Here is an 18,379-nt window from a genome sequence, read left to right as displayed (position 1 = left end):
ATCCCTTACTGCCGTATGCCTGGGCTTCCTTCCTACCTTGCCTTCTCATGCTGACAGCAGCCGCAGTCTCTCTCTCCAGCCCCCTTCTTCTCTCAGCTTCTGGGCTTTATACAGACCCCTCCTGTCCCTGTCCAGCTGCACCTCCTCTTTAATTAGCCCTCGTTATACCCTGGCTCCTTCTCCAGGTACAGCCTTGGGGGTTAATTGACCCACCTAGCCATCTTTTCCCCTTCAGGCCTTGTGCAGGGTGGACACCCCATCACAGATCTCCATCAAACTCAATATTCCTAACAGAAAAAAACATGCAGAATTTTTTTAATTAACCTATTAAAAGCCATTAAGCCTTCCCTTGCAGTGCTGGGAACCCGCTACTGTAAGAGAATCAGAAAGGGAAACTAACCAGCTGGCTTCCACTCTCCACGCTGAGTGAAAGCCAAGCAATCAGAAGAAGAAGGTCAGGGAAAGTGTGCGACCCTTACTGAATGGGGGAGGCAATCTAGTGACAGATGATGTGGAAAAAGCTGATGTACTCAATGCTTTTTTCGCCTAGATCTTCCCAGACAAGGTCAGCTCCCAGACTGCTGCACTGGTGAAAGAACAGGCCCTCTGTGCCTAACCCACAGGTTAAGGACTATTTAGAAAAGCTAGACATGCACAAGTCCATGGGGACAGACTAAATGCATCCGAGGGTGCTGAGGAAGTTGGCTGATATGACTGCAGAGCCATTGGCCATTATCTTTGAAAACTCATGGAAATCAGGGGAGGTCCCGGACAGTTGGAAAAAGGCAAATGTAGTGCCCATCTTTTAAAAAGGGAAGAAAGAGAACCCGGGGAACTACAGACCAGTCAGCCTCACGTCAGCCCCCAGGAAAATCATGAAGCAGGTCCTCAGGGAAACCATTTTGAAGCACCTGGAGGAGAGGAAGGTGATCAGGAACAGTCAGCATGGATTCACCAAGGGCAAGTCATGCCTGACCAATTTGATTGCCTTCTATGATGAGATAACTAGCTCTGTGGATTTGGGGAAAGCGATGGATTGTGCTATATCTTGACTTTAGCAAAATTTTTGATACGGTCTCCCACAGTATCCTTGCCAGCAAGTTAAAGAAGTATGGATTGGATGAATGGACTATAAGGTGGATAGAAAGCTGGCTAGATTGTCGGGCTCACAGGTAGTGATCAATGGCTCGATGTCTAGTTGGCAGCCAGTATCAAGCAGAGAGCCCCAAGGGTCGGTCCTGGGGCCAGTTTTGTTCAACATCTTCATCAATGATCTGGATGATGGGATGAATTGCACCCTCAGCAAATTCACAGATGACGCTAAGCTGGGGGAGAGGTAGATATGCTGAAGGGTAGGGATAGGGTTCAAAATGACCTAGACAAATTGGAGGATTGGGCCAAATGAAATCTGATGAGGTTCAACAAAGACGAGCGCAGAGTCCTGCACTTAGGACTGAAAAATCCCATGTACTGCTACAGGCTGGGGACTGACTGGCTAAGCAGCAGTTCTGCAGAAAAGGGCCTGGGGATTACAGTGGACGAGAAGCTGGATATGAGTCAGCAGTGTGCCCTTGTTGCCAAGGCTAACAGCATATTGGGCTGCATTAGTAGGAGCATTGCCAGCAGATTGAGGGACGTGATTAATCCCCTCTATTTGGCCCTGGTGAGGCCACACCTGGAGTATTGTGTCCAGTTTCTCCCCCCCACACACACACACAGAAGGGATGTGGACAAATTGAAGAGAGTCCAGTGGAGGGCAATGAAAATTATTAGGGGGCTGGGACACATGAGTTACCAGGAGAGGCTGAGGGAACTGGGCTTATTTAGTCTGCAAAAGAGAAGAGTGAGGGGGGATTTGATAAAAGCCTTCAACTACCTGAAGAGGGGTTCCAAAGAGGATGGAGCTAGGTTCTCAGTGGTGGCAGATGACAGAACAAGGGACCAATGGTCTCAAGTTGCAGTCGGGGAGGTCTAGGTTGGATATTAGGAAACACTAGGAGGGTGGTGAAGCACTGGAATGGGTTCCCTAGGGAGATGGGGGAATCTCCTTCCTTAGAGGTTTTTAAGCTCAGGCTTGACAAAGCCCTGGCTGGGATGATTTAGTTGGAGTTGATCCTGCTTTGAGCAGGAGGTTGGACTAGATGCCATTCTGAGCTCCCTTCCAACCCTGATAGTCTATGATTCTATGAATAAATAAACTGCACGTCTATGCAGTAGCTTTGTAACACTCTCTGTTTATAATAGCATAAGGTGTCGCAAGCAACACAGATAAGGAAGGAAATGTAAATTAGTGGGGACAGATTTGTTCCTGGTGTAATTCCATTGCCCTCACAGCGACACCAAGGATGAGTTTAACCCATGGCTTAGTTTAGCCCTGCAAGAGGTTTTGAAATGTAGTTTGACAGAACATCCTCCTGTAAGCGCTGTGGTTACACCAAGTGCTGTGAAAGCCCATTCCCCACTGCAGCCCCAGCCTCAGCCACTTCTCCCTGCAGCAAGAGTTCTGGCGCAGCTTCAAAGCCTTCCCGATGTCTGATAGCCGTGCAGCCCCGCTCCTGCTGCCCCAGCAAACAAGTCACAAGCCAGTGGCTGGCCCAGAAAGAGAAGGTGATGGGAATCAGAGCGCTGGCCAAAGAGATGATCCACTCACCACGAGGATGGTTTTGGAAAGGAAGGACATGCCGGAGTTGGAGCCAGCGGCACCCCCACTTCTCCCAGGGAAAACACAAAGGTAACAGACTTTCCTGCGGTACTAATGCTTCCCAGGCCTGGCACCTCCCAGGTCCCCAAAGTTAAGCTGTGGATTTTCAAGGCCAGAAGGGACCGTTATGATAATCTAGTCTGATCTCCTGCATAGCAAAGCCCTGAGAATTTCACCTAATCACTGCATTCGAGCCCAATAACTTCGTGAATCAATAAGAGCAGAGAGGCAGAGGGAAAGGGGAAGAAAGGTGTTTGCTGTGAGATCACAAAGGGTTGGAGATGGAAAAGACCAGAACGGGGTGTGGACTAGAACCTCAGACTCAAATATCTCTAAACTTTGGGGTTGTCAAATTCCAGCCCCCAATCTTTATCCAAATGTTGGGACTAGCACCTCTCTCTGTGAACGAGCAAATCTGAACCCCGCACCTGCACACCACTGGACTCCGTGGGCTGACTGATCTCACTGGGAAGACAATGGGAAGCTGAGGCACAAAGAGGTTAAGTGACATACTGAGGATCACAAAGCAAGTCAGTGGTTGGGTTTTGGGTTTAGCCATGATTTCTGTGATGGGGATGAAGTGAATCCCTCCCTCTGGGTGCTGTCTAACTCAGGCCTGCTGAGTTCAGCAGGAAAGTTTGGTGATGTGGACACATGTCCACTGGGGAGGCTACCCCCCAAACTCACATCACAGAACTCTCGGAGCAGCTACCTTTGGACACTGCCAACTGCTCAGCCTAGATTGAAATCGGCGAGCTGGAGGCTCTGAGTCCGTGGTCTGTCGTGCAGTTTGAACAGTGGGGGCGGGGGCGTTCTAAGAGCCATTGGGATCGTCCTTCCCAGCTTTTCCAGCCCAGCCCACTGATGCACAGGACACAAGAGACCTAAGGATCCGGTAGGAGACTGAAAAATCCCTGCCACGACCTTTTGATTCCAGGGGCACGAGTTTTATCCTAGAATGAACCTGGTTAATGGGAGCTCCTTATCAGCTCACGGGGTGGTGGTAGCCCCCATAAACTAGGAGCAGCTTGCTGTCCTCAGCATCCTCCTCCTCAGTCAAGCTCCGAGGCCTGTTCTGCAAAGCCCCGTCTAGGAATCTGCATGGCTAATATTTTGCAGGAAGCACCCTCCCCTCCCCTCCTGTCCCAGGCCCTGAGCCTCCTGCTCAGCAACCTCTGGAGGTTAAACATCTGGGATGAAATGGAGGTGTAGGGCTAAGCTGTCAAGGGACGTGCACAGCTAAAACAGGAGAGAAACAGTTGCAGAGGAAATCTTGTAGCACGCAGGGACAAGGCATGTGCACAGGCCTGTAGTATACACACATGTGCACACAGGGGTCCATGAATGTTTGCAAGTCCAGGAGTGCTGCTGGACCACGGCACATGGACCAACAGGAGCCTGCCCAGATCATGCTCTACACCAGGGGGTCTCAACCTTCCCCCTCCCCCGAACATGCTATAAAAACTCCATAGCCCACCTGTGCCACAACACCTATTTTCTGCATGTAAAAGCCAGGGCCGGTGTTAAGGGGTAGCAAGCAGGGCAATTGCCTGAGGCCTCATGCCACAGGGGCCCCTGTGAAGCCAAGTTACTCAGACTTCTGCTTCAGCCCCGGATGGCAGGGCTCAGGGCTTTCTGCACTGGGCCTCGGCAAGTCTAACACTAGTCCTGCTTGGTGGACCCCCTGAATCCTGCTCGCAGCCCCCTAGGGGGCCCCAGACCTAGGGTGACCAGATGTCCCGATTTTATAGGGACAGTCCCAATTTTTGGGTCTTTTTCTTATATAGGCTCCTGTTACCCTCCACCCCCTATCCCGATTTTTCACACTTGCTGTCTGGTCACCCTCCCCGGAGCCCTGATTGAGAACCACTGCGGTACACCATTCTACTAACCTTCAGCAACTCTCACAAGCACCCCCAGGAGGCAAAGCAGCATCAATCCCACCATTCCCCAGATTTTTGGGGGGCGGGGTGTGTGTGGAGGGGAAGAAGAGAGGTGAAGAGATGTGTCCAAGATCGTGCTTCAAGTTATTGGCTTCCCTTCCCATATTCCCCCCTTTCGACAAACTGCCCTAAAATGTGCCTCTACCACGGCACCTGCCCCTTTCCCCACACACAGAATTTTCAGGAAGACGTCTGGTTATTGTGCAGGGAGCCACTGCCCCATGGGGAGCTGGTGGCTGCTAAAAGCCCCGTTGCCATCTGTGGTTTAACAGCCCTGACCACACTTCCCCTGCTCTAGTCAAGCATCTCACTTCAATTCCTCTTGCAAAACTTCCCCCTGTGGGAGCTGTTCGCACGAAGCTCCCAGGCAGTGCGGGGGCCGCAGCAATGACCTGGTGGAAAGTCAATTACGGAGCCAGCCAAGGAACAGCTTTGAGGTGGCCTGGTGAGCCCAGAGTCAAATAGGGACTCATTTAAAAGGCTCTTCCGTTATCCGGTGCTTTTAAAAAAAAAAAAAAGCCAAAGGGGCCAACCTGATCCCTGGTGTAATCCCCTGGGCTCCCCCTGGAGGTGGATCTGGCCCAGCATGTGGAGAAATGTTTGCAGGATTTAGGGTTTGTTAAAAGGCCCAACAAAGTGCTGACTTCCTTGAAAAGGCCCCAATTATAAGCACAGCCATAACAGGGTGGGGCTAGGAACTGAAACTGTCAGAGACACTGGCTCTGATCCAGGGAAGGGATCTGGCTTCTGTATTTTGCTCTCTCTAGCAACCACCTGAAGAGTCTTGACTCTCAGCCCAGAACATGCCTTTCTGTTACTCGCCCCACTCCTCCCCAGGCTCCAGAAGGCCCCCTCCTCTCCAATCTGATTTTCTACAGCCAGGTTCCCCTCCAAACCTGAGTATTTTATTGGGACATTTAGAGCTCTCTAGAGTTCGCTGCTCCCCAGGGTCTCATCACCCATTTAATAAGGGTGTGGCATGCACAGGAAGGCTGATGAGGGACTGCTCCCAGTCACATGACGTTTCAGGGCTCCAGACCTACCTTGGTCCCCTCCCTATGGCAGGACTCCGACTTGCACACTGATTCCAGGTGCTGCTGTAACTGTGTGGACGTGACTGGGTCTTCCCATGTGTCCAGCTTCAGTATGCTCCCAGCCTGCGATACACCCACACGGGGTCCATCCACGGGAGGGGGCAGAGGAGAAAACAAGGCCACCCTTCCAGGGTCTGCTAATGGCCTGGATTCAACCCCAGAGATGCACACAAATACCCCCTGCACAGTGAGGGGAGAGGGTAACAGAAGTATGGATCGGGACACATGACTGTAGCGCCCTATGAAAGGAGTGTGAACGAGAAAGCAAATTATTAGTCTGCAGAAGAGAAGAATGAGGGGATTTGATAACTGCTTTCAACTGCCTGAAAGGGAGTTCCAAAGAGGATGGATCTAGACTGTTCTCAGTGGTACCTGATGACAGAACAAGGAGTAATGGTCTCAAGTTGCAGTGGAGGAGGTCTAGGTTGGATATCAGGAAACACTATTTCACTAGGAGGGTGGTGAAGCACTGGAATGGGTTCCCTAGGGAGGTGGTGGTCCTTAGAGGTTTTTAAGCTCAGGCTTGACAAAGCCCTGGCTGGGATGATTTAGTTGGGAATTGGTCCTGCTTTGAGCAGGGGGTGGGGCTAGGTACCTCCTGAGGTCCCTTCCAACCCTGAGTTTCTATGAAAAAGCTGGGTGGGAGAATGTCCCACTCCAGCCCCAATGCTCTGCGGGGCTGTGCCTTTAAGCAGAGTTGTTGGAGCCAGGCTGGTCCCAGGATATTAGCGAGAAAAGGCAGGTGGAGCAATATCTGTTATTGGCCAACTTCCCTTACTCAAGCTCGGAAGCTCGTCTCTTTCACCAGCACACGTTGGTCCTGGGTGAGGCGCTGTGGCCTGCAACGTGCAGGAAGTCAGAGAATAGATGATCACGATGGCCCCTTCTGACCTTAAGGTCTCTGAGTCAGAGGGTGACCAGACAGCAAATGTGAAAAATTGGGACAGGGGGTGAAGAGTAATAGGAGCCTATATAAGAAAAAGACCCAAAAATCGAGACTGTCCCTATAAAACTGGGACATCTGGTCCCCCTAGTCAGAGATATTCCCTCTCCCGCCTTGGAATTTGTGCCAATGCTGCCATATACTGCCGAGAAGCAGCACAGACAACGGCAAAGCTACCAGACTTTCCAGGCCCCTTTGCAAACTGGAGGCCCTCGAGCATCACCCGCTTCCTCTTTTCTTTAGTTTCTCTTTCGCTGGCAGAAAACGGAGGAAACTTTGCTGGGAGTTTGGCCTAACCTCCCCTTCCCTCCCTACAGAGAGCTCATCCCAGCCAGAAGAACGAGAAGCTCTCAGCTCAGCTTGCCTGGCTCTGCTGAGCCACCCTTGTCAATGCAGGCTGCAGGGGCTGGCAGCTCTGCCCAGCACAGAGCCCAGGGAGATCTCGTTTACAGCAACATAGGTGAGTGGCCTCCAGCAGAGCTCAGAGGGAACTGGGCCACCAACTCACTGGTGCAGAGCTGGGTGCGGCTAGCAGCTGTCGGCCTGGTTTTCCCAAGAGCTTGGCCCGGGGGGTGAACGTGGGGTGCTGCGCATGATGGTTGCCCTCTTGGCCGACACGGTGGGGATCGAACCGGGGACTTGGAGAGAGCGATGCATGCATTGCTACAGCCTGAGCCGAAGATGTTTAGTTAGGGCCTGTAACGGACTCGTATCCCCTGTGGGTTAGGCACAGAGGGCCCATAACACACACTGAGCACTGGATCACACCGAGCACTTGACAATCTGGCCTCCCATGTAGTTGTGGTTCTTCCCTCTTACTTTAGCCCTCCAGCTCTGAGTCCTGGTCAGTACTTCAGTGCCGTTCAGAGGGAAAGCTCAGGGTGGGGCTGGTGATTTCACAGGGGGAGTTAGGCCTTTTGTACCTGGAGAGGTGCAGTTGGGTGAACAATAACTGCTCTCCCAGGGTCAGTGGGACAACAAGGGGGGCAAGTTAACCCCCGGATTTGACCGGGTGTCAACATGCTGGCACTAATTGTGAGCTGTCCTGCAAGCTAAGAGTTGCCACCCAGCCATGACCCCTCCCTGGAAATACCCCCATGCCACAGCTCTTCCATCCCCCGTCTGAACCCTGGGCCTCCCTTGCCCTCTCGCAGCTTGTAGGCTAGAGGGTAGCAGTGTGCGCAAAGGAAGGATCAGAAGGTGGTGGTGGAGATGAGGCCAGTTGCTCTGGAAGGTGCATTGCAGACGGAAGAGGCAGCAGGGAAGAAGGCTCAGAGATGCTTCCAGGTGAAAGAGCTATTGGGGTTGCAGGACTGGGGCAGAACAGTGGGTGACTTGTCTAGGGATGCAGACAGGAGCTGCCCAGTGTAGGCCCTTGCAGACTCATTGAGCACCTGGGAGGCATTTTGAGGTCGGAAGTGGTGACTGTGTAAACCTGTAATTGTTTATTCCCTTGCAGGGGAAATGCGAGCACACTTGGTGCCAGCCAAGGCATGCCGAGGGGAGTCACCTGAAAAGCCCCCGTCTGAGGCCAGCCGTGATCCTCTCCCTCCACCCTTGCCAAAAAAGCAGCTCAGCAGAACCAGGTCCTTGCCCGAGATGCAGACTCATCACTACTACCCGTGCAAGAGTGCCCACTTCCCCACACCGCACTCTGTCCACAACACCCTGTATGAAGTCTCCACACACAGCAGAGGAGGCAGCCGCAGCTACTCTGAGTCGACGGAAGGACTTCTCTGTGGCCCTAAAAGATACTTGCCTAAGTCCCAAAGCCTGGGTGAATCTGAGCCTTGGGACGCCCTGCGTAAAGCTCACCCTGTCCCTGTCCCCGGGCACATCACCACAGAAGAACTGACGTTCACTACTCCCGATGGGGAGCTCACCCACTTCTTTGAGGACCTGGCGAGCACGGCCAACGTCTATGAGAAGGTGATGGGGTGCCACCTGGCGTCTTTGATCCATCTCACGGCACGGGCGCAGGAGATCCTGGGCGGAAAGGAGGAGGAGCAGCAGCTGATGGGAGCAGAGCTTGCAGGAAAGAAGTGGGCAGATTTCACGCTCTTAGACAAGGAGCCATGTTGTGAAACAGGAGACGCCTGGTATTACCGTGTTTCCTGTGCCTCTGAGCAAGCCCAGCAAATATTCGCAGCCAAGGTAACCATAAATATTAGAGATGGGGAAAGACCTGAGTCAGGGCAGCCCTGATCCGTGCGGCTCACCACCACCACCACAAAGTCTGAGAATCTCAATGAAAAATAGATTTCTGGTCCCAAGGAGCCCATCCCTTGCTGCTCCTTACTAGTGAGGTGTGGGGATTAGACAGCATGGTCTATTGGGTTAGACAGGCCTAGGTATCAGGAAAGTTGGGTTCTAATGCACTGGGTGACCTTGGAGAAGTTACTGCCTCTCTGCGCCTCAGTTTCCCCCTCTCTAAAATGGAGCTTACGATTCTGACCCCACCATAGTGCAAGTGCTTTGCGATCAATGGAGAAAGGGTGATTGATTGATTTTATGGTGAAAATCTGCTATTGGTGACTTCCTCAGGATTGCCACGGCAGTCAGCTGTGCTGGGGCCCTGCAGTGGTTTGTCACTGCTGGGGGGAGGCATGGCAGCAGGAGCAGACGAACCACGATCCACTTTTCATGCCGCCACCCCCGTACGGAAGAACAAAAGATCAGCTGGAGCAATCAGAAGCTCATGCTGTATCAGAAAGACCCAGTCAGATGCTCCCCAGACCTTTTGGGGAGGCATCAGTGATTCTTTACACAGTTCTCAAAAGGATCATAAAAAACCAGTGGCGCTTTTCCCTCATAATGAGTTGACAGATGGTCTTGATTTTCAATGTCGCAACATGAACGCGTCCATACTGCTAGGCAAAGGTGCCCCAGGAAGCCCTCTACCCCCCAGAATAGCTTCTTCCACCATCCCCAGTGGCAGTTTGACCTGAGTGCAGGATGAGTTTCAGTTACAACTGACCTGGGCTGGAGCTGAACTAGAGATGAAAGGGTGCAGAGCCGAATCCCCAAACTCCTCAGGCATGCAGGCCCCTCGGTGGACTTTCTTTGTTCATTATTGTCTGTGTTGTGTTATCCAGCCGGTTGTTCTTGGCCTCCAAGGGGGATCAGATAGTGTTAGAGTGAAGAGTAGAGGGATGTGGCTAGTTGGTTCCCCCCAGCAAAGACAGGCTGATCCAGCTCGGGCGGGGTGTGTGTGTGTCTGTGAGGGGGAATCCCATATCACTTACAGCCATCCTGGAGGGCAGTGGTGTCTTTTCACCAGGAGCATCACCCATGATAATGGGGGGTTCCAGGCAAAGCAGAGACTGGAACCAAGATAATCAGACTCGGGGTTCAGCAGGGGGGCTCTGGGGTTAACCGAGAGGACCTGCAACTCAGACCTCAGCAGATGATGGGCCGTTTTCAGGGTGTAGAGCCCCAGTTCTGGGCACTGAACATGTGAAAACCTGGCCCAACAGGCTGCAGTGATACCAGCCAGCAGCAGGTACTGGAAGGCAGCCTGGGGCAATGGGAGTCAGGGTATGTTTACACTGCAACTGGGAGGCATGACTGCAGCACGGGTCGATGTATCCCAGCTAGCTCCATCAGTAGCAGCATAGCCACAGTAACACAGGCTGTGGCCCAGGTTAGCCCCCCAGTCCATGCCCAAGATCCTAGGTGGCATCGTCCTTGGGCAGCTAGCCTGTGCCACTGCAGCTACCCTGCTAGCGTTAGCGAGCTAGCACGATCAAACTAGCTTGGGTACCTCCACACACACGGCAATCACACCGCCTGCCTGCAGCCTGGCCTAACAGTCCGGGGTAGCAGCTTGGAGTGAGACCCACGGCAGCCTCCATCACACACTGAACACCCCAGGTCTGGGAATAGCAGCCCACGTTTTGATGCCTAGCGTTAATGGCCGAGCCACATCGCACGTTCTCGGCAGCCCACTGGAAACAACCAGGAAAATTTCACAAGCATTTATGACGCTCTCCAAGGCTGGGTATCAGGGCGGTGGGGCAGGTAGAAGCTCCTGCAGTGTGATTTCACCCTGCTGTGTCTCATGCACCCTGCCTGCTGTCATCTGACTTAGCCGCCTCAAGCCAAGTTCATCCCTGGAGGAACAACACTGGCTTCCAGCAGGGACAGATCAGACCCCATGAATCTGTTGCACCCAGGGCCGGCTTTAGGCCTATTCCGCCAATTTCCCCGAATCGGGCCCTTCACCTAAGAGGGCCTTGCGCCCAGTGAGAATCCCTTCCCTGGCTAAAGGCGCCTTTTTAATTTTTACTCACCTGGCGGTGCTCCGGGTCTTCAGCGGCACTTTGGCAGCGGGTCCTTTGCTCGCTTCGAGTCTTCAACAACACTTTGGCGGTGGGTCCTTCAGTGCCGCTGAAGACCTGGAGCAAGTGGACAACCCGCCACTGAAGTGCCGCCAAAGATTTGGAGCACCGCCTGGTGAGTACAAGCCCCATGTATTTTTTTACGTGTTTTTTTTTTTTTTTTAGTCATCCCTGCCGGGGCCCCATCAAAACTGTACGAATTGGGCCCCGCACCTCCTAAAGCCAGCCCTGGTTGCACCTGCTGATGCCAAAAGTTTATAGCCCTGAAATGAAGTGAACTCAGTTCACGTGCCCTCCCTGCCCCTTCCCCCAATACTTCATTCTCTTCTCTGTTCAGAGAAGAGAAGAGACAACAGGGAAGGATTAGGTGAGATTCCGCTGTGGGACCAGGCACCGGAAACTCCAGATAGGAATCAACAGACTGACAGGCTCAGCCGCAGCTCCCAGCGCAATGCTCCAAAGCTGCCCACCCCCCTCCTTTCTCTGCTGGAGTTGTTAACAGAGCCAGAGGCTGGACTGGGGACCTCCAACCTGTGTCTGGCCAGGAGCTGAGCTGGCAACTTGCCCAGGGACTTGGAGCCAACAGAGCAGGTCACAGTGGGCAATGTTAGCCTTCCCATAAGGCAAGTTTCTTCCAAACCCAATGTTACTAGAGATGAAGGTGGTAGCTGGCCATGTGTTGCATCCTATCATCATCATCATTTTGTATGTTACAGTAGCACCTGGAGGTCCCCTGGTGCTAGGCCTGATCACACTCAGGGGGAAATATTCCTTGACCCAAAGAGCTTGAGCATCTGGGCCTAAAGGTATTTAGGCAGCCAAGACCCCTGGATTTCACTGAATTCTGCAGTGGTCCAGGAATCGCACAGCAACGTTAATTGATCACAACACTGCGTCAGCAGATGTGACCTTGCAACATTTTTAGCTTGCGCTGATTGATTTTGTTCTCTGATGTGTGCACACAATTAGTCTGCTAAAACCCATGATCTGATTGGAGTCGCTCCATTCACCTGCCCTCACCCCATCTATTTGTTGCTTCTCCCTGTGACTGCTTGTCCATTTAGTCTGTAAGGCTCAGGTCTCACAGACTCATAGACTTTAAGGTCAGCAGGGACCATTGTGATCATCTAGTCTGACGTCTTACACACTGCAGGTCACACTTAGCCAGAGGTTAGGGGTCTGTTTCGGGAGCGGGTGAGTTCCTGAAGTCCTCAAATCATGGTTTAAAGACTTCAAGTCACAGAGGATTCACCATTTACACTAGTTTAAACCTGCAAATGTCCTGCAGAGGAAGGCGAACCCCCCTCCAACCAGCCGCCGCCCCCAGGTATCTGGGCACCCAACTGCTTATTGAAACCAGAGAACAAACAAAAAAACTCCAAAACAATCAGTACAAGCTAGAAATGTTCCAGGATCCCATCAATTAACATTGCTGTGCAATTCCCAATCCCCTACTGAATTCAGCAACGCCAGTCGGAGTTAGGCACCTAAATACCGTTGAAGATCTGGGCCTTACAGACTAAGTGGGTAAGTAGGAACAGAGAGAAGCAGCAAATATAAGGGGCTGAGGGAGGGTGAATGGAGTGACTCTAAGGCAGGGGTGGGCAAACTTTTCGGCCCAAGGGTACATCTGGATGGGGAAATTGCTTGCAAGACCATGAATGTAGGGCTGAGGCAGGCAGCTGGGGTGTGGGACAGAGTGTGGGGTGTGGGAGAGGGTTCAATGCGCAGGAAGGGGCTCAGGGCAAGGGGTTGGGGTGCAGGAGGGGTATGGGGTGCAGCAAGGGACTCAGGGCAGGGGGTTGGGGTGCAGGAGAGGTGCAGAGTGCGGGAGGGTGCTCAGGGCAGGGGGTTGGGTGCAGGGTGCAGGAGGGGTGCAGCAAGGGGCTCAGGGCAGGCGTTCAGGTTCTGGCCTGGTGCCGCTTACCTTGAGCGGCTCTGGGGTGGCAGCAGTGTGCACCGGGGATAAGACAGGCTCCCTGCCTGCCCTGGCCCCACGCCGCTCCCAGAAGCAGCCAGCACCACATCCCTGCAGCCCATGGGGGAGAGGGGGGAAGAGGGCTCCGTGCGCTGCCCTCACCTGCAGGTACCTCCCCTGAAGCTCCCGTTGGCTGTGGTTCGCTGTTCCCTGTCAATGGCAGCTGCGGGGGGCGATGCCTGCAGACGAGGGCAGCGCGCTGAGCCCTCTGTGCTCCCCTCTCCTCCTCTTTCCCTTCCCATCCAGGGGTCACAGGGATGTGGTGCCAGCCGCTTCTGGGAGCGGCGCGGGGATGGCAATCCCGCGGGTCAGATCCAGCCCATGGGCCATAGTTTGCCCACCCCTGCTCTAAGCAGATGTCTACACAGCAACTAAACACGGGGGGCTGGCTTGGATGAGCTGACTCACGCTCATAAGGCTCAGGCCAAACATCTACACTGGATTTTTACAGCCCCATGAGCCAGAGTCAGCTGCCCCAGGCCAGCCCCACTCCTGCCATGGGTCTTATATTCCAGTGTAGACATACCCTTGGATCACAGTTTAGTAGACTACCCAGGAGCAGTCACTTCTGCTTGCCCCCTGCCTAACCGTTATTAGCTGGCTATGCTCTAAAGGTTTCCCTGTGGAAGGGAGCCTTGAGCAGGGATTAATGGCTGCAAATGCACTTGAATCAGCGCTGGACTAGTAACATATTTCATGGTTGATCAAGGCCCATGTAATGGTGTGGGAAGGGGTGCCCCCTTGGGTCAGGGTGTAACATTGCTTTTAACCTTGGCTCCAGCACCTCCCGCTGGCTGCTGCTCCTCACTGGGTCTTCCATGGCTTGGCCCTCCACCAAGTCAGATACACATTTAAACCCTTCCAGGGGATCCAGAAGGTCCAGTTGAAAGTTCCCAAAATATCCACATACAAAGGAACCTTCAGTTCCCCTTCTTGGCCTTTCCTTTGGGCCAAGGCTTCATCCCCACCCTGGGCTCAATATTCCTAGCACTGGGCTTGCATGCCCCCTTTCTCAGGGGCTGGCAGAGGAACCCAGGCTCCCCGCCCTCCACTGTGGATTCCCCACCTGGGAACATGCCTGTCCGGTAACTCCTCACTTAACGTTGTAGTTATGTTCCTGAAAAATGTGACTTTAAGCAAAATGATGTTAAGTGAATCCAATTTCTCCATAAGAATTAATGTAAATGGGGGCGGGGGGGTAGGTTCCAGGGAATTTTTTTTCACCAAACAAAAAACTATATATGCTATAGATATACACACAGTATATGTTTTAAACAAACAGTTTAATACTGTTCACAGCTATGATGATTGTGAAGCTTGGTTGAGGTGGTGGAGTCAGAGGGTGGGCTATTTCCCAGGGAATGCCTTACTGCTAAATGATGAACTAGCTCTGGCTGAGCCCTCAAGGGTTAACACAGTGTTGCTAATGTAGCCTCTCACACAAGGCGGCACGAACACGAGGGAGGGGAGACAGCATAGCAGATAGAGACAGACACACACCTTTGGGGGGGGAGAGAGAGATGCCCACTGCCCCTTTAAATAAGTTGTCCCACTCTTAATTGCATTGTCTTTATCAGTGGATCAGGAAGTTGCCTCATCTCTCTCTGTCTCTCTCCCTCCGTGTCCCCTCCCTGCTCTATATGGAGGAGGAGTAAGCAGGGTGCAGGAGCAGGGGGACACCCTGACATTATTCCCCCCTTTCCTCCCTCCACAGCAAGCAGGAGTCTCTGCGAGCAGCTCCAAGGCAGAGGGCAGGAGCAGCACATGGCAATGAGGGGAGAGAGAGAGAGAAGGCAAATTAGTTAATCACCCTCCAGCTGCACAGCATGACTGTCCCTTGTGCCCCCGCAACATAGTCCCCCTGTGTTATACTGCATGTCAGACCTAATTTGCGCATCAAGGTGTCTCCAATGTGTGCGGCAGATCTGCCCCAAATTCTGCCGCAAACTGGGAATCACACAGCTGTGTTAAGTGACTGCAACAGAGCCTTGGCTGGTGTGACCCTGGAAATTTTCAAGCCTGTATTGATTGATTGTGTTCTCTTTATCACGTTCAGCTGACTGAGCATTGCTGGTTCTTGCCCTAACAGGTCCATAAATCCCATCCCTGCAGTCTCTCTGTACAGATGTCTGTAGGGGCTCATTTCAACATTCAGCAAGTGTTTGGCTACTTCATTGATTCCCTCCCTAAGGACCTCATGCCAGTGGAAAGGCCTCAGAAGCTGGGTCAGTTCTGTCCTGAAGAACATGAGGAAGCTGTTTCCACCAGTGCATCCCTTCCTCTTAACCAAGTGGCCATCTCTCCTGAGGTTCCTTATCAAACCCTGGCTGATTTTGTGAAGGGATCACGAGATCTCCACAGCTCCAGGCCTGGTCACTATGAACGCCTGGCTTGCCTCCTCCTGCTGCAGTTGTGTACAGGGCTGGAGCACCTCAAGCAGCAGAAGGTTGCTCACTACAACATTCACATGGAGAACCTGCTCTTGGTGCAGTGTCCATCTCCTCACCTGGGCCAGCAGGACAAAGATCCATCTGCAGAGCTGTCGCTTCCAAGGTTGGTCATCAGCAACTTCTCTAAAGCTATAGGAAAGAAGACATCTACTTCTGTGGCCCGAGATCCAGACCGAGTCAGCATGGCCCCCAAATGGCTCTCTGTGGCTCACTTCCAAAATGCAGAGGGGTTCCAGTTAGGCATATTGGTCTATGAGATCTTGCATCAGCCCAACCCCTTGGAGAAGCCCTCAGGACTCAGGAGCGGTGACCTCCCTGCTATCCCAGCCCTATCCATCTATTCATGGGGGCTTCAGAACCTGGCCACCCTGCTTCTTCACCCAGATCCCCGCATGAGTGTGCCCATCGAACAAGCAAAGAACATGCTGCAGGTCTTGCTGTGGGGACCACGCCAGGAGCTCTTTGCCAGGAACCAAATCACTCTTGTCTTGCTCCGGAACTGGGTGGCGATTAAAAGGGTGCTGCTGCTGCTGAAGTTTGCAGAGAAGGTGTCTGAGACAGAGGTGACCATACGACTGGAAGAGTGGCTGTGCTGTTTGTACTTCACAGAGACCACCGAGCACACGCTCTTCCACACCCTCAGGATTATGCGTGCTTCAGAAAGCCCTGGGGCACGTTAGACTTAACACTTATACATCAGTTATGAAATACGTAGATTCACTGAGCCCTAAGATTCATCTCAGCTCTTCAGTCTTCAGAAGAGGAAATGCTGAGTTTTATGCAGCTAACCTGGTGTGGGAGGTGTTAGACTTTTAAGACTCAGGTCCTATTTACTCTAAAGTTTCTGTGGTACTTGGACTAAGAATAAGGCCAGAGGGGCCAGGTACAGCTGGCCTGCCGCAGGTGGAGTTCTGGGGTGGAATGTACCTCCCCGCTCCCTGACACACACACAGACTAGGCAGATTGCTCAGCATCTTGCATACATTAGGGCCCCAGTCCTACTCCCATTGACTCACACAGCAGCACAGACAGATCCTAAACATCTGCCATGAGGTATTTCTCATGTGTGTCTCCAGGATAAAACTCAGGCTGTTTACTAGTCATATCCCTGCCCTCTCCAGGCCGCCTTTGTGCAATGTCTTCATCCCCTTCCCTTCAGGTTCATGCCTCCTTTCTGTTCCTGGGAACTTCATGAGCACACTATTTACACCTCTAACCTCCTCTTCCAACTCTTTTGTGATTGTTCAAAATAAGATGGAGCCAAACTCTCTAGTAGACAAATCCCCACAACTGTGCACTCTGCAGTGTAGTCTTACCCTTGGTTTAAGCTCCTTCTGCCGCTTTTCAGTCCATGAAGCAATGTTTTGTACCCAATTCCCTGCAGTTTTTCTGGGAAGACTTTCTTCCCAGAAAATGTTCCCATACTTACTCCCCACGTCATCTGAGTAAGGGTTACAGGATTTGACCTTTAGACACATAATCTTCCTGGAAGCATCCCCCTTCCTCACCCCATATCCACTAATTCGGTCATTTTGTTTAAAAAATAGACTCCAGTTTGCCTTAAGTTAACGTTATTAAGGAGAAATATGATGCATCTGATAGACTTATTAAAAACTGATTGCTGCATAAGCATTACCATGGAGAATGTATTTCAAAGAGAAATTTACCAACCCTGTAGCAGAAACCTTCAATAAAAACAAGATCCTGCTGAATCTTAAATGCTATCCATTTAAATTCTTACTTTTTATGACATTAGTACTCCGCATGACCTGTCCAGGGAGAAACATAAAGCCAAGCTTCACTGCTCTGTGAGTAGATCTAATCGCATAGATAGTATGATGAACAGTTTGGATCTGTTTGTGGCTACCCCATGTGGGTGCACTGGTGGAGAAGGACTTCAGAAAATCAACCAACCCAGAGCTCACCATCAGAATCAGCCTGCAAAGCATATCTGTGGATGATCCTGAAGGCCCGTGAAGCTGGCCAACCAGCAGCAATTGCATGTGAACTGTAAATCCCTACTTTGGGTGTGAGGTCTGTGTTTGGACTTGCTAGGCCTCCTTGTCCGCCTGGCAGTCTGCATGCTGCTTCTCCATGTTGTTGCAGCTTTGAATGTAAAACATTAAGCCAGGCTCAGGTTACCCAAGCAGTGAGCAGAAACAAAAGCCAACAATGTACAACCCCCTGGGTTCATGCACAAGTCCTGCCTGAAAATCTCATTGTTTGCTCTGTGCTGGGCTGACAGCCCTAGAAACAGGAGTCCTCTGTTTATTCCCACCATTGGGACAGCATGGGCAACAGCACTGCAACCCTGGGAGCTACAACTCATGGAGTTTCCCTTCCCTGCATAGTGGAGACTAGGACTCCTCTCATCCTCAAACTACAGATTATCTGGTGAACACGTGGCCATTTCAGAGGCAAAAATGAGAGCACCACATTCATTTCACTTGTAGACAGCACTGGACGTAGAAGTATACACACATAGCCCAACTCCTCCGAGGGCCCAAGCACCTTCAGTTCCCATGAAAGTCAAGGAGTTGTGGATGCACCTCTCAGGATCCGGTTTCTAGTACCCACCAATGTGTTTGTAGGGTAAAACATCACACATGATCTCACTTTATTTATAAAGTGTGTTCATTCCTCTTCTTGGCCATCACCCAGCAGTGACAACACCAACAGACATAGAATCATAGAAATGAAGGGCTGGCAGGGTTCTCAAGAGGTCATGTAGTCCAGCCCCCTGCACTGAGGCAGAACCAAGTAAACCTAGACTATCCCTGAGAGGTGTTTGTGTCCAACCCCTTCTTAAAAACCTCCATAGAGGAATTCCACAAACTCCCTTTGAAACCTATTCTACAGCTTAACTATCCTGATGGTTATAAAGTCCTTCCCTAATATCTAACCTAAATCTCCCTGGCTGCAGATTAAGC

At 52.0% G+C, this 18,379-nt stretch overlaps 1 protein-coding gene across 1 annotated transcript; it reads left to right on the top strand.

The window, feature by feature from the left end:
- Positions 1 to 2,469: 2,469 nt before the first annotated feature.
- Positions 2,470 to 17,148, top strand: PEAK3 (PEAK family member 3). Its single transcript, XM_050934352.1, has 4 exons — positions 2,470 to 2,731; positions 6,999 to 7,141; positions 8,141 to 8,835; positions 15,089 to 17,148. Exons 1-4 carry the CDS (start codon positions 2,529 to 2,531, stop codon positions 16,127 to 16,129), a joined length of 2,082 nt encoding a protein of 693 aa, XP_050790309.1. The 5' UTR covers positions 2,470 to 2,528; the 3' UTR covers positions 16,130 to 17,148.
- Positions 17,149 to 18,379: the final 1,231 nt, after the last annotated feature.

This window comes from Gopherus flavomarginatus, chromosome 24 (genome assembly GCF_025201925.1).
Source record: "Gopherus flavomarginatus isolate rGopFla2 chromosome 24, rGopFla2.mat.asm, whole genome shotgun sequence".
In the NCBI taxonomy this organism is placed as follows: Eukaryota; Metazoa; Chordata; order Testudines; family Testudinidae; genus Gopherus; species Gopherus flavomarginatus.
Note: the sequence above shows the minus strand (reverse complement) of the source record. Positions and strands in the feature narration are given on the sequence as shown.

What these genes read in the sequence shown, in the direction of transcription:
- PEAK3 (XM_050934352.1), top strand. Translation starts at nt 2,529, where the DNA reads ATGTCTGATAGCCGTGCAGCCCCGCTCCTGCTGCCCCAGCAAACAAGT. An exon ending in CTCCCAGGGAAAACACAAAG is followed by an intron (nt 2,732 to 6,998) that starts GTAACAGACTTT and finishes CCCTCCCTACAG; the next exon opens with AGAGCTCATCCCAGCCAGAA. An exon ending in TCTCGTTTACAGCAACATAG is followed by an intron (nt 7,142 to 8,140) that starts GTGAGTGGCCTC and finishes ATTCCCTTGCAG; the next exon opens with GGGAAATGCGAGCACACTTG.